Source organism: Dermacentor albipictus, chromosome 4 (assembly GCF_038994185.2).
Source record: "Dermacentor albipictus isolate Rhodes 1998 colony chromosome 4, USDA_Dalb.pri_finalv2, whole genome shotgun sequence".
Classification (NCBI taxonomy): Eukaryota; Metazoa; Arthropoda; class Arachnida; order Ixodida; family Ixodidae; genus Dermacentor; species Dermacentor albipictus.
The window spans coordinates 109,160,312-109,175,729 of record NC_091824.1 but is presented as its reverse complement, the minus strand read 5'-3'; the positions used below and the strand labels follow the sequence as shown (position 1 = coordinate 109,175,729).

At 46.9% G+C, this 15,418-nt stretch overlaps 1 protein-coding gene across 1 annotated transcript in view; it reads left to right on the top strand.

The window, feature by feature from the left end:
- Positions 1-10,401: 10,401 nt before the first annotated feature.
- LOC135914016 (uncharacterized) overlaps positions 10,402-15,418 on the top strand; it is a 134,651-nt gene continuing 129,634 nt past the window's right edge. The window contains exon 1 of the mRNA XM_065446719.1: positions 10,402-10,719. Coding sequence (XP_065302791.1) covers positions 10,402-10,719 — 318 coding nt within the window. The remainder of the gene's footprint in view (positions 10,720-15,418) is intronic.

Below are 15,418 nucleotides of genomic sequence, written 5' to 3'. Positions count from 1 at the left end.
GAAGCTCTTTGGTGGCATGCCTCTGCGCGTGGGCCGGTAAAGGAGTAGTTCCGACTTGCTCGGGCAGCATTTGAGGCCCGTTCCTTGGAGATACTCTTCGAATTTGTGAATGACCGTTTGTAGTGCGTTCTCAATTTGGCCGTCACTGCCGCGGTCCGCCCAAATCGTTATATCGTCTGCGTATATAGCGTGGTGGATTCCTTTGGTTTCCCGTAGTTTGCTGGGGGGACACAGCATGACTAAATTCCAAAGGAGTGGAGATATAACTGAGCCCGCGGGGGTGCCTGCACTTCCCTGGGTCCGTTCTTCGGACTCAAGGTCGCCAACCGTCAGGGTAGCTTTGCGATCGTTCAGAAAGTCCCTCATCTAGTAGTGGGCCCTTTCCCCCAGGTTCAGATTAGACACTTGTTTCAGGATCGACTCGTGAGCGACGTTGGCGAATGCTTCCTCCAGGTCTAGCCCTAGGATGACTCTGGTGTTTCTTGTCTTGTCGTCAAGGGTATGGTTCTTCAGTTGCAACATGACGTGCTGCGTAGACAGGCGGGATCGGAAGCCTATCATGGTGTGGAGGTAGGCTTCCGTCTCTTCTAGGTGGCTGTTCATACGGTCCAGGAAGGCGTGTTCCAAGACCTTACCCACGCACGACGTGAGAGAGATTGGGCGTAGGTTCTCCAAACTCAACGGCTTGCCGGGCTTGGGTATGAGGATAGCCTTGGACCTCTTCCACTGCTCCGGGATGTGGCCTTCTTTCCAGCACTTGTTCATATAGCCCGTCCTGATGCGAGTATTTCATCTGGAATGTTTCTGCCCTCAGGCAGCCAGCTTGCGCCTCAAATAGCAAGGCACTGGAATTTGTGGTATCGTACTTCCCTTTTATTTTTGATATCTTGCTTGCCGTGTTTGCAAGGCTCCATCGCCACCCCCACCGCCTTTTTTTCCATTGCAACCAATTTACCACCACTTTCTTTCACTTTACTTATAGTGAATCTGCCAGAGATGATCTGTGGCTTCACTATATCCACATCTGCTTGGCTGCACAGAATTAAGGGCACACCATTAGACTGGGAGCAGCGCAAGGAAGGCGTAAAGAAGTCGGTGATAGTTAGCAGTGAAGAAACCAGCCTTCTCACGGTCATTGCTTCCTGCCTTGATTCGCGTGCATTCAGGCGGACACGTTCCCACCTTTCACAAAGCGCTGCCGGCGCTAGCAGATTGCACGATACTTTCAGGGTGAAGCTACAGCACCAGCGCGATCCCTTTACCGTTTACTTCGGCCGACGGAGCACGAAGCCAGATAAGAGGGTCAGGTCACAACGGGTCTCGCGGGCCAAGTGTCTCGATAAAGCCATTGGCAACTTTCATCTTTTTATTGCTTTCTTATCGCGAACGGTGTCACGTATCGAAAACACACATATAATTATGGCCTGGTACTGCGATCCTGCGTAGCAGCTAATAAATTTCGTCCAAGGAGTGTCAAAGACGGAATAGAGCGTTAAAGGTGCTGCGGGGGAGGCGCTTCGCAGGTCGTTATTTCCGGTTTGCCTCGTAAAGCGAAAAAAAAAGCAAGAAGAAGAAAATAAAGAAAAGTTGAAGGTTGCCAAAAGTTGTCACTTGGCGGTGTTGCCAATCTTTTTGTGCAAGTCTGCTGCTAAACCACGACGTCACCTGGTTGAAAAAAAAAAACTATGGCGGATCAAAGTCGAGCGAAAAGTCACTTCGCTGCTATAGTTTGTACAAGAGTATCTGGCTTCATTATTACCTGGCAAATACCTTTCGTTGGAACAAGTCAGTTTGTCAAAACGTTGTAATAAGACTCGGGCTGGCGCTCTCTCTCGTTTTTGCATGACTCCTTTAATACAGGTCATCTTCCAAATAAATACGTTTTGACCTACCACGAACATAATCTCCGTTGTGAGTTTCGTTCCATACAACTCCAAGGGGACTAATGCTGGTCAAAAAAAGAAAGAAAGAAAAAGAAAGCAAGTTTACGCATAACAATCTAACTAGTCAAACTGGAGTTTCCGTGTGACATGAATCGTGTTTAGGACAACCAGCGGCGTTGATACTGCATGGTTCAAACATAGGAAATCGGCGCGCGCTTTACTTCGTGCGTCAATCGCACGGCTACACTGAAGCCGGAAAGTGAACTAAGCAACGAGGCGTGTGAATGCGGTGCAGCTGCCCTAAAAAAATCGGCTTTCGAAGCCACGTTTACCTGCGACATGAGATTCGCGGCAATCCATTCCGGAAAACGAAATGCAGGATATCGTGGAAAGAACGCTACAATGCAATTTTGCCACGCACTCGCAGGTGGCTGCTCAATCATCGAACGAACTGAGTGCTGCGCACATAATGGACCAAACACAGAGAACTTTCACAAGCAGTGCAATAGCGCAAGGGACGAGACATGACGCTGAGTGGAGCTATCCAGCCACATGCTAGTCGCAAATTATAGGCAAGGTATCATAGGTCATACTGTACAGGGGTGTGCGCCCCTATCCGTTAATACGAATATTTCTCGAATAGTTTACGAATGTTACAAATCGCCAATCGTGCGCCACCCGTGCGAAAAGGGCCAACGAAAGAGGCCGCTGAGTTCGGTCGAGAAGCTTGCTAGAAATAACTGTGGAATGAAAAAATCGTCGCTTGCAACTTTTTTTCGCATGCCTTCATGTTTGTGAGGAGACGCAGGAATATATATATCAAAAGCCCACGTTGGCTTCACCACCCCCTGCATTGGATCCAGCGTTCTCATTCCCGCGTGGTTATCCTTATGGGATTTCGAGCGGCGAAGTGAGCCTTTTGTCGGAATCAGGGAAAAAGCAGAGAACCCAAAATAGGTATCCCGCCCTGACACCCCGCTTCCGGTTCCCTTGCGGTAGAGGACGAATAGCCCAGATCTGAAGTATTCTTGAAAAAAGAAACATAACATAAATTTTTTTCCGAACAAATAGAAGACAAACCTGGCATAGAACGCAGCATGCTCAATTGGAAGAAAGAGTAAAATAGCGTTCGTTGCATGCTGGCGTCGGCTTTAATAGCAATTTATCAACCTATCCGACATCACATTAGCCGTTTAAACGGGACCTGCATTTGGTCTTTATCATCGGCGCGCTGCTCCCATCTTAGAAACTGTAATTAAGGCGGATTTCTCCCCATCGACGTAAGTATGCGAGCACGCGATTAAAGGGAAGCTGAAACACTTTTCGAAAAAAAATGAGTTCTCTGCGGCATTCTACAGTTTTGAGTCCCCTGAACACGAATGTCTCGTTCAAAAAGGGCGGAAACAAGCGCAAGCGGCTGTTTTTTCATGAAAACGCGCACCAGCGCCTCAGGGTATCGCGCGAACGCCGCTGTTGCCCGTGATTGGTCGGAGCCGCTGTGACGTCAATGGCGGCAGTCGCCGGTCGGCGCCGCCGCATGCCGCCGTTTCAGAGCGTAGCACGCTGTTCTGTTCTGGCTTCATAGCTGAGTTGTAAGCATTATGGAACGTTCTCGCTGTCTCGGACCGCTTGTATTTTCGCCGTACATGTTCGAACCGACAGCCGATACGGAAAACGATGGCGGCAATGACGATGTTGAGTATGCCAAAAGCGAGAGCGATGTGTGCACCTTCTCGCGCGTTGGAAATCTTAGCTGTTACGTATGCTTTCTTTTTCAAGTAGCCGCACGTTCCAATGACGGGAGAAAAAATGCGCTAAAGTGTCACTGGGAACTTGCTGCTGGAAGAATGCTGAAGCACTAACTTCTCATTAGATTGTAAACACGGGTACAATTCCGCGATGTCAAGCACCTTGCCGCTGCTTGTCTAAAGTCCCGTGGTTTTCTGAGCGTTGATAGACGATCGCGAACATAAGTGCCGCGTTTCAAAGCGCGCACATGCAGTGCTGCGAGGTACAGTCATGGAAGTTGCTTGTCATACACATCCAGATCGAGATGGTCAGGGGGATTATATGTGCAATATTCAGAATATGGTTGGACGACTTTGCGATTGTGGCTCGATTAAGAATCGGTATGCGCGCTCCATGCTAGTGTTGATATAAAGATATTAGGCAGTTTTAGCACCGCCGTGTGGAAACATAACTGCAACCGTACGTCGAATGTCACTAGGCTAGCCTATACTCCATTTCACACCTCAGGTGCAACGCTGTGGAAGCTACGCACGAAGTCCGGTTACCAAAATGTATTACTGCGCGCGTTTCCGTCTATGGTTCGCAGCGTGCCAGCGGCGTTTGCTCGCGCGAGCATGCACGTGAAGCTGCCGCGACGGGCTGCAATTAAAGAATGCCGAAAAGAAAATTGATTTAAAAGAACGTGTTAGCAGCCGTATAAGTACACGGATTGTTTCTATGGGTAAATTCTTTTTTTTTCATTCAGAACTGAGCTTATATATGAAAAGGTTTCTCAAAAATCTGGTCAAGAAACACCGAACTTTTTCTAAGTGCGAACGCAGCCTCTGCAAGAAGTATCTCAAGCCTCCACAGCGTTGCACCTGATGTATGAAACGGAGTATAGCAACGCTAGCAACAACGCGTTTCCGCATTTGTCGTAAGGCTACCCGGCTATCGCGGAAATGGTCCGAGCACAGCACAGTTGATTTCGTCGGCACGAACTTATCTCCCCTCACCGCACTGCGCTGCAAGCTTCTTGTCCTTCGGGAACCTGTGAAACACCACATCGTCTCGCTCGCGTGTGTTCGCGCAGACGAATGCTGCACAGAACGAGGGCATGTTGGGCGCCCTTGTCTTGGCTGTAGGCACTCACGCAGCACAGAAGGAAAGAACAGTTTACGAAAATCGCAAAACAAACGTGAGCGGCGGCGGCGGCAAATCTCTCGTAGCGTCGTTCAGTAAAGCGCAGGACGGAAAGAGGCATGCCAGCGCATGCCAGCACGCCGGTCCGGCAGCTCGGTCCCCGCCAGTGACGTCACTCTCGCCGGTTCTCTCCTCTGGCAACCACCTCACCCGGCGCTCCGGGAAGCGATGGGGGCGTGTCCGCGGGGGTGATTTAGAAAGCGATTTGCTCCCCTTATATTAACAAAACGAAGAAAAAAATTTCGGAACCGTAAATTATTAGGTCTGTTCTTCCCAATCCCAGCAATTCATGGAAATTGAAAACCGTTTCAGCTTCCCTTTAAGCTAAAAGCGGCAACCGCAAGCAATGCATTTTCGGCCTATTCGACGGTCATATCGGCTGCGCATCTACTTCGTAACACGTCGTAACTACGATGTAATTGGTACTAAATTCTGTTAAATCTGATTGTAGCTCAATGCACAAACCTCTTAGAACGTATCTGAGCCGTGTTTACAATACAGGCGCCCTCTGGTGTGAAATGAGTGAAGGTGCGCCTGACCCAGAAAAGATACATAGACTAATACGATTCATATGGGGCCTGCCGGTAAAGTATTACCAGAACTTAGCGTTCAACTGTCATTTAATGCTTTTTGTTACAAGAGCAAGCCGACACCTCCGTTAAGATGAAGGAGTGCGACACTTCCCCAGGAAGCTTTGTCTGATGGGAGTCATAGTGGTCGCGAAGTAGGGCCTCGCAAGCTTGTTGTAGGGCGAGTCGGTGCTTAGCTGCCACGTTGCAGCCACGCGTGATGAATACATGCACGTAGGGCAACAAAGACATGAAGAAACGCCTACACAACTAGGGCTTATCGAGCTTTAACAGAGTCTGTATGGTATAACCAAAAAGAGTTATTTTCGTTCATGGTGCGCGAAATAATTCCTTCCCTATGAGGATAAAATAAACTGTTGCTATCTGTTCCTAAGCAACACAAAATTTCTAAAATTTATAGCGCAATAAGTATGCCAAATAGCCACAAGAATATGTAGTCGTTAAGAATAGAGTCGCATAAACGGCAACTCTGTACTTGTCTATACGCGATAATGTATTTCCGCGTGACTTTTGTAGAACCGGAATTGTTCCCCTGCTGGAAGAATAGAACCACATAAAGTTGATCTAGTTGGTAGAGATTCATCGTGGACAATAGAAGAACGTTAATTTTTATGCTACTAAAACAGCTTTTTTTTAACTCGTAGCTTTCTTCGACTACCTTCCTGACTACCTACCTTCCTTAGTGCGTCGTCCTGTATGTCGCACAGCAAACTGTGCAGATCCCGGCATTGATGTAATCAAAACCCGGTCTGTTTCGGAAACGTTAATCAAACATAGCGACATGGTAAACCTATGCTGGAAACCAAAGCGCGATATGCGCTCTGTTTAAACGTTTAAATGTTGTTTGTAACGCGTGCCAGGCTTGAAGGCACTGCAGTCAAAGGCGCGGGTGGACTGCTCCCGATGGCACTATGGAACTATAGACGTTCAAAGGTAAAATGTGGACCTAGCTCTGCCTCTTTTCTGCGGGTTTGGCGTCAACGTCTAGCCAAGGTCATATAGCGGGGTAACCATTCTTATAGCTGAGGCGCAGAGAGAGAAGGTTCGTAGAACAGCTGAGAAATTGGCGTGGAAAAATTAGGACAGCAAACATTTGCGTAGTGGCGCTGGCTTATACGTCGCAGATGGTGTTCTTATAGTTTGGTGGTCCGTCGCCGCGTCGCTAGTGCTTACGTCATGAATTCATAACTAAAGAACGGATATAAAAGATAGAGAGATAGACAGAGAGAGTTAAATTCGGTGTCCTAGCTTACAATTTCGGATCGAAAAAAGAAAAAAGAAAAGCTTGAAAGCACACTCCCGCGAGAACGATAGAAATATCAGTATGGCTGTTAACGATGAAAAAAAAAAAGAAGAAAGACACGAAAGTTGGAATTAAGCGTTGAGAAGCTTTCATCCAAACAATGTTCTGGTTCCGAACTCGACATAATTTTTAAAAATTTTCTTTCTCTGGAACATAAGGGACTTGTCGACGCCCGCTGTTCGTTTGCGCTTTTCTTCCGTTTTCGATTTATTTTTTCTGGTACGTTCCCCCCCGGTGACTTGGTTAAAAAACTTTTATCTTCCGCAGACGTTTAGAACATCTAGGCAGCAGCGGTGAAGACGCTGTATTCTCCAGGGACTGCCGCTGGCAAAGGAGACTCATTATAATTTCTTTTTTTTTTCCCTAGGAAGCAAGACTCTTGGGGCACATTTGATGATGCGAAAGATAAAAAAATGAAAAAAGAAAACACGCGAAGACTACAACTTCCTCATTTTTTTTTTCTTTTCCCAGCTGCTCTCAAAAGCCTGACCATACCGGAAAATGCGCTGCGGCTGAGCGTAACGCCCTGACAACACGGACGATAGCGTTCGGCTCAGATCGTAAAGACTGGCTTAGCATCGGTGTGGCATTAAGACATAACGTTTTCTGGTGCTTCTTACTTTGTTGCAAGCGCCTCTGCAAGTATCTTCCTCCTCTAGAGCCCCTCCCCCCACCCCTTTTCGTTTTCTTTACTTTTGTTTGTTGTGTTTACTGAGCCTATTTTGAGTTCCCTATGTGAGAGCCTTTTCGTTTTACTCCATCTGTAGACTAGTTTACGATTGGTGCGCGCAGCTCTGTGTTGTAGTTAATACAATTTGGTATTGCAAAAAAGAAAGTAACTTTATACTGATGTCTAAAATTACTTAACTGATGCAATCCGTATTTCTTTCAAGTTACGTATGTCTTGCAAGTTACTTCTTTCTTTCTATTTTTGTCAATTTTCTTTGTATGAGTCCATTGGCTTGCTACGGTGCGTGTAATTTTCTGAAAAATTGTTTTACATTTTAAGTGGCTGTATGTTAGAAAAACGCACTTAGCATGTTACGAATAGCTATTCTTGAACTGCACAAGTACACGACAAGAGTTCTTGCCTTCATCAACGAAAGGTCGTTCGGTTGTTAGTGACATCCTTTGTTCTGTACTTCCCCCTTTTTTTGTAGATATGGACAACACGATGAAGTCAACTGAGCGTGACTCTGAGTTCACGTTACTTTCTCTTTCTTTGCGATGTAAGAATCCCTAATTTAGTGAGCACGTGTTCGATGCTAACGCTTACGTATAAAGGATAAATCCTTCCCCCGCTCCTCACTTAGTCACTCATTTACCTCAGACACTCGCTCATTTATTCATCCGTTAGAAGCTGCAATAGTTATATGTTTACCTTCTTGACTCATATTTTTTTTTCTTACTACGGTGCCAAATGAATTACTGAAGTAGCGGGAGTTCAATATAATGCAAGGGCGCCGTGAAAAGAAAAAGAAGGAAGCGGGTAGAGTTTGATGATAAAGATTTTACAACCTAAATAGAGAAGTTCACCAGGTGGACGAGTACCAACAATCTCGCAGCAACTGCGAGTTCTCCAGTAGTGGGGAGAGGCCGTCACTAAAGAAACCACTGTGAGGATAAAATTGGAGTGGGTGGGTAGAAGGTGGAGTACTTCGAGGTCAGGATCGTAAGGTACGTAATACATGTAAATAAATGCGACTAGAATGCAGGAGAAAATGCATTGTTTTTAAAGTCGGACCTACGAGTTTCGTAGTAAAAGGAATATATTTTATATACAGAGAGAGAGACGTCTTTATATACGTCGAGCGAATGGAGGCTCCTTTATCCCCTCAGCGAGGCAGTTGACATCTCTCTCTCTTCGAGTCCATGAAATCAAGCCTAAAATGCCTTCGTTCATATCGCGATGCATCTTCAACGACATAACTTAATCTCTTTCTGAGACTGCTGATACGCTTGGTCCTCAGAGACATCGGGCATTAAACGCTTTGCTCTGCATAAAGATATAAGATAAACGCGTATTTTTTACCACTTGTTTCTTTTTTCGATATATTAACGGGATTATCGTAGCTGTATTTAAATGTTTTAAAGTGTTGTGTGGTTTGTTGTTGCAATAGCAATCTTCCACATAACGCATACAGTGTCTATAGCACGACCAAAACATTTCCAAAGTCATGGCAGCGATTGTTGCCATTGGTAGAAAAAAAAAAAAGTCGCTGTTTCGCCCGAAAGCCGAAGCATCGATTGCGATAGAAAATTGGTGGACAGCTATACGAAGTAAGCATAGTAGTTTTATCTGTCGTATAAACTTGTAAACAGGCATACTAACTAAATTAACAAGCATGGTGTCACGCGCGCACAAGCAAGAATGACCCCATCTCACTCGATGACCGTGCACACTCGTTGTCAAAACGCTGGCGTGAGGAAACGTGGCGGCAGCAGTAAACGAAGTGAGTTTCGTGCTGCCTATCGCCTCAGCACAAAATGAGCGCCGACAACACACGGTACGCACGAAGCTACGTGCCGTCGACGCACCTAGACTCTTCCCCCAACGCAGATCGTTCTCAAGGTACGGCCGCGCTACCGCGCGCAGCCACCCCATGTGCAGTTGCAGCCTCGCGCGAGCGAGACTGAGCCGCGGTCGTTTTTCTCTCTTAACCTCAGTTTGTACTGCTAACTGTATTACAAACTGAAATAAAGCATTGATTGATTGATTGATCGATTGATTGATTGATTGATTGATTGATCGATCGATTGATTGATTGATTGATTGATTGATTGATTGATTGATTGATTGATTGATTGATCAGTCAATAGATCGTCGGCTTCCCTCGCGCACCTTCACTCGCACATGCAGCGTAGGACGCACGGCGACGGTGTTATCGCCCTGGGACTTTATATGGTACCTCACGGCGACGGCGACGCTGACGGCGGAAATGAGCTTGTGTCCACATAATTGGTATCGCAATAAAACAAAGGAGTCGACGCACATGCCCATCCTGCACTTACCCCGGAAGTTCCGATAGATCATGTTTAACGCAGTAAATAACCAACGAGCAAAAGTAAGGAAACGTCGCCGGCGGTATATATACTAATACCTGTCTGGTCCTTTTAGAGCGCCCTGGCAGTGCTACAAATGTCGCTAAGTACAAATTTAATGTTTTATAATTAGAATAAGCGGCTAACTTAGACACACTAAGACTTAATTGTCGTCACTAGAGCGTGTTTACATTCGCACTACAAGCTTAGCTGCCGTCTTACACGACATTCGCTGTGCTACCGGAGTGCTCTGAAACGACCACTCGAATATACCATAAGTTTTTGTTTTTTTACCCGGTGTGGCGTCGCAGTGACCATGGCATTCTGCTGTCGTGCACGAGGTTGCAGGTTCGATTCGCGGCCCAGGCGGCCGCATTTCCGTGGGGGTCTTACGCAAAAACGCTTTCTTAGCTAGATTCAGGCCCGTTAAAGAAACCCAGGGGGTGAAAATTATTACGGAGTTTCACGCTACGGAATCTCGCATAGTTCCAGTGAATCTTTGGCGTGTTAAACCCCCGAATCAAGATATTCAATCAAACCCCCGAATCAAAATAAGTGTTTGACGGCAAAACTCGGTCACCCGCATGGACTTGGAAGGGAGAGAGAGAGAGGGAGAGAGAGAGAGAAATGGTGGAAAGCGGGTTGCGTTTCGATGCCACGCCACTCGTCCGTCGCATTCCGTCGCGAGTCGGGACACCGAGGTTTTTTTTTCCTCCCCCGTGCCGAACCGGGGCTCGTGTACGCACTACTACGCCTGCGGTCCGTGGAGCGCGCTGCGATCGCGCCAGCGAGCCAAGCCCCGGGGCCTCTGGCACACCGCCGGCTCGACCAGAGCCAAGTGGCGGCGCCCGTGGCGGTGGGCGCGAGCGCGGCGAGCGTCTTCGCTGCCCGGTCAGCGCCGCCGTCGACGCGTGCATGGATGGATGCGTACCCGTGCTGCTGGCGCTGTGGGCCTACGCCACGCTGTCCGGTGAGCCGCTATGCAACCCTTTCGCTGGAATCTCTCTCTCGTCCCGCCGACGGACACGCGTTAGCGCGCCCCTAGCTTTTTTCTTTCATTCGGAGCAGTCGAGCGTGTCTCGTTTTCGCAGGACGCGAAGCACGTGTTCGTGTATATATATGGCCAGCATGACGCGTTTTTGCGCTTCCTCCCTTTCCCTTGAGTATGTGTGACACCGGCGTGTCCGGGCCCTCAGCACGACATGTCGGGGCTTGTGCAATATTCAAAGCTGGCTGCGCCGAGATTGCAATCGGAACGCCAGGTTGTCACGTGCGAGAAGTGTCCTGCTTTGTTTGTTCCTCTTCGATTGTTGACGTAAATGATCGTGTGCGTGGGGGTAAGATTCGTGACTTCTGCAATTTAAGTTCGTTGGGACTTCACTGTCACTGGCCATCGCTTGCGTCGTGCCGTTCGATGCCACGTTTAGGCCGCAGTGTCCACGCTTTTGTGATCCGTCTCCGCCTGAGACACCGGTGCTTATTTTGAGAAGTCGCAACACAACGCGTGATGGAAAGCGGACGTGGCGATCACGTGGTATCCCAAACACAACAGAAGCCTGCCAGTCAGCCTGGTGCGATGGTTGAAGGTCATTCAATAAGCGTGTCATTGAGGCCTGCCGATTTGGCCCGTCAAATTGTTCGCTTCTCTTGGAACCGCAGGGGGGCACGTTCTCCCCTCCTGTCTGGTATATAGGACCGGATAGATTCAGCTTTTGGCAGCACGGTCACATACTGTGGGTGAACGCGTCAGTGGTATCTGGTACCACGAGACCACCGCAACCGGTTTCGATGACTTCATAAGTTTCCTTTTAACGTGTCCGAAGCCGCGTTGCGCTTGGCCCGCGTTTTGGGCTGGTCCTGTTAAATGGTAACGTAAATAATATTTTGTTGCGTTCTCCGGGTGTTGAGTCTCCGTAGCATTATTACTGGGTCGGTTCCTATCTAATTAGGCAATAAAAACGAGCCACACATTTTCTGTCAGGACTTCTTTAATTTTATTTTGGAACGATAAATAGTTTCATCTATGCTTCCGTGCAAGCGTGGTCCAAACAATAGTACAAACAATCCTAGCGCCAGCCATAGCGCTTTGGCGTTTTCACGTGTTACCCACAACGATGGGAAAAGGGCCGAAGCGTCCGCCTGACATAAAAGAGGCGATCAGAGGGAGCTCGTGGCTAAAAATAGGCCGGCGTACTCTGGCTGCAGCGACGTCATCTACGAAGGCCGACGCTCTCACTTCTAATCATGCTTTGGCAAAAAAAATGGATCGTGATAAACGCTGCCCGCTTTCCCATTGTCGTGTTCTGGCTCTCGGTATTCCCGCGCCGAGTGACGGCTCAAAGCGTGGAGTCCTTTTGCCATCTGTTGGCTCCTAGCGCCGCGCGAAAGTGCGCGTGTTCGTTATTCAAGCACCAGGTTGTCCACCGAGGTTCTTATGAAATGAGAAGTCATGGCATGTCGAGTTGCTGTTGGCGCCATGGACCGGAGAGGCCGCAGTAAAAGGAGCACATTCCGTAACGGAGTGCCTAGCTACCTCCCGTCATGCATCCGTCACTAATGGCAGCTTCTTTAGTCGCTATGGAAGAGCTCGAGCTCGAACCTTGCAAGGGATCGCTGAGCCGGCGCTTATGAATACCATATATATAGGGGCAATGCCTATGCACAGACCCTGCACCTTAAATAACGTCTTCAACAGACGCTGAAACGGCGTTCCGTGAACGTAAAAACGGGAACCCGCGCTAATGTACAGCTTGAAACGTTGACGTTGGAGAACTGTCGCAGAAATTCAGATCTTCAGATGAATTCATACCGTGCTATCCTAAAGTAAAAAAAAAAAGACCAGTGACTATAAATCCTTAGAACGTCCGCAGGTTCAACCGGAATCTGTCATGAATTATGACGGCAATATATTTTGCAACGTGATAGATAACCTCAACTTATAATTGATTTACCATATTGATAGGGTTTAACGTCGCAAGCAACATTGAAACTATGGGAGATACCGTATAGTGAAGCGCTCTTAATCATAAAGTTCAAGACATCATCACTTGACATCAACGACGGCTGTCGAACTTGCAGCTTTGCGTGCAGTAACTAAATTGAACAATCAGGAAACGCCCCAGAAATGGTCCATCTTTTGCGATTGCAAGGCCGCCCTCCAGAGCTTGCTCTCTGCATTACGCCGTGGACCCCACGAAGAACTTGTTGCAGACCCACGAAAAGCTTACCACCGGGTAGTTGAGAAAGGACAAGACATCGTACTTCAGTGATTGCCAATTATTATGAGACTCTTGGAAACGAACAAGCAGCCGCAGGCGCTCTATCCTCACATATCAGTGCCGACTCTGTCGCTATCCCGATGTCAATAAGAGACGCAGCGGGAAAGCTCCGTGCGCTTCCTCGCGAGCTTACATTGGCCCAATAGAATTCGGCAGACTTGAAAACCAGCGCCTTTGTTCCCTGGATCATTACCTGAAGCTCATGGCTTACTACGACGGGAGATAACTCCCATTTGTCGCCTGTGGCTTGCAGTAGCTGTTACCAATGCGTACTCTTACCTTTGTGATGAGGTTCTTTCAATTAATTAATCCTGTCTGAGGCACTGCCTCAGCCATGAAGTGACGAAGTCGTTCATTATCACAGTGCAAGCCATTCATTAAAGAACATACAGGAAAAAGAAAACACACAAACGCACACACACACGCACACACACACACAAACACACACACACACACGCACGCACACGCACACACAGAAACACACACACACACACACACACACACACACACACACACACACACACACACACACACACACACACACACACACACACACACACACACACACACACACACACACACACACACACACACACACACACACGCGCGCGCGCGCGCGCACACAAACAAATGAATTAAGCCCCCAGAGAAAGTGCCAAAGTCAGAAAGGGCCTACATTTTCACGGTCTGCTGTGGAGTTGCGAGATGAACAAGAGGTGGCGACGGAGGCAGCCCTCGGAATATAGAAGCGGCGCTAAAGACCGGCACTGTTGAAGAAAAATCCCGGTCACCCTCAGGCGAAAACCCGGGATCCAGTGATGCAGCATAAGTCCGGTTGCGACGTTGAGAACAAGGCCTCGTGGCCTTGGCACGGTAGCGGTCTCAACGCCGGACACCAAGTCAAATGGCTTCACCTCTGCTCCCGGTGCATGAACTTCATTTTCCCGACGTCGCTCGGCATATTCCTGCGTGCGATCATGACATTGCGGTGACACGCTCCTCTAAAGTCGTCCTGGTACATTAGAAGACAAGAAGCATGGGCCTGACGCCCGTAGGCTACACTCCTGCAACTGGAGCTTGTTGTTGTTGTTGTTGTTGTCGTTGTCGTCGTCGTCGTTGTTGTTGTTGTTGTCGTCGTTGTTGATGATGATGATGACGAAGCCTCAATTAATGGCACAAACCCACTGTGGGGGATAGGCCACGAATCGGGTGGTAATATGATTACATAAACAAAATAAAATAAATTGGCTAATTAATAAATAACACAAAAAAGGAAAATAAATAAATAATCCAAGATGCAAAATAAACTGTGAATACATGAGATAAAGTATTGATCAATACTATAGTAAGCCTTGCGTTGTAATACTATTAAAAAGAAAAAAGCAAGAAAAAAAGAAAGGATATACTTAAACTTGAGTAAGTATGTACTTGAGTACTTGACTAAGTATGTAAGTAAGTATGAATAAGAATAGTAAGATTTAAACTGTGAATTTACGCTGTTACTTTGTGAATTTTCTAACCTGAAGTAGAATTAAATCAACTGTTGAAAGTAAAAAATATTAACAAGGCATTCTTGTTGTGCCACATAGAAAATTATAAATGGCTAGGCAAACGTTCCTGTGGCTATATCCCAAAACTGTTGCTATAAGGGAGAGTATGACAGTACTGCTTAAAGGTGATCCTAAATTTTGAAGTGGAATTTCTAGACATAGTTTTCGATGAGTAGAAAACCGCCGACATGATAATAAAAAATGATCTATAGATTCCGATTCATCGCAGAGGTAGCATAGAGGGGATACCGCCAGACCAAATCTGTGCAAGTAAAAATTAAGTGTTGCAATACGGCAACGCAGCCTTGTAAATGAAACTTCGAATTTCCCGTTAGGGCACCATTGCCGGTTCCAAGAATAATTTAGGTGCAGAAAATATGTAGATTTTGCTAATGAAAGAGCCTTTTTGCCCTCGCTCAAAGACAATTGCCTATATCTGGCTGCAGTAATGTGCTCAGTTGTTGTTGTTGTTGTTGTCCTGAGTGGCCGTGGCACATACCCACAGTGGGGGCGGGTAGTTTAATTAGGTGCATAAAAATAATAATGATAACAAGGGAGTTAACAATTTGAGCGTGTGAGTTTAAAAGTAACCGGTTTGTGTTTGGAGAAAAGAGGAAATAATCGGATGAAAACCGGGTATAAAATAATAATAATAATAATAATAATAATAATAATAATAATAATAATAATAATAATAATAATAATAATAATAATAATAATAATAATAATAATAATAATAATAGATAAGAAATAAGAGAAAGCTATGGTTGGGAGGGAGAACGATCAATCTAACATGAAAAGCCGGCAGCGTTCCACGTTTCCACGACTTCTTCCTCTCTTT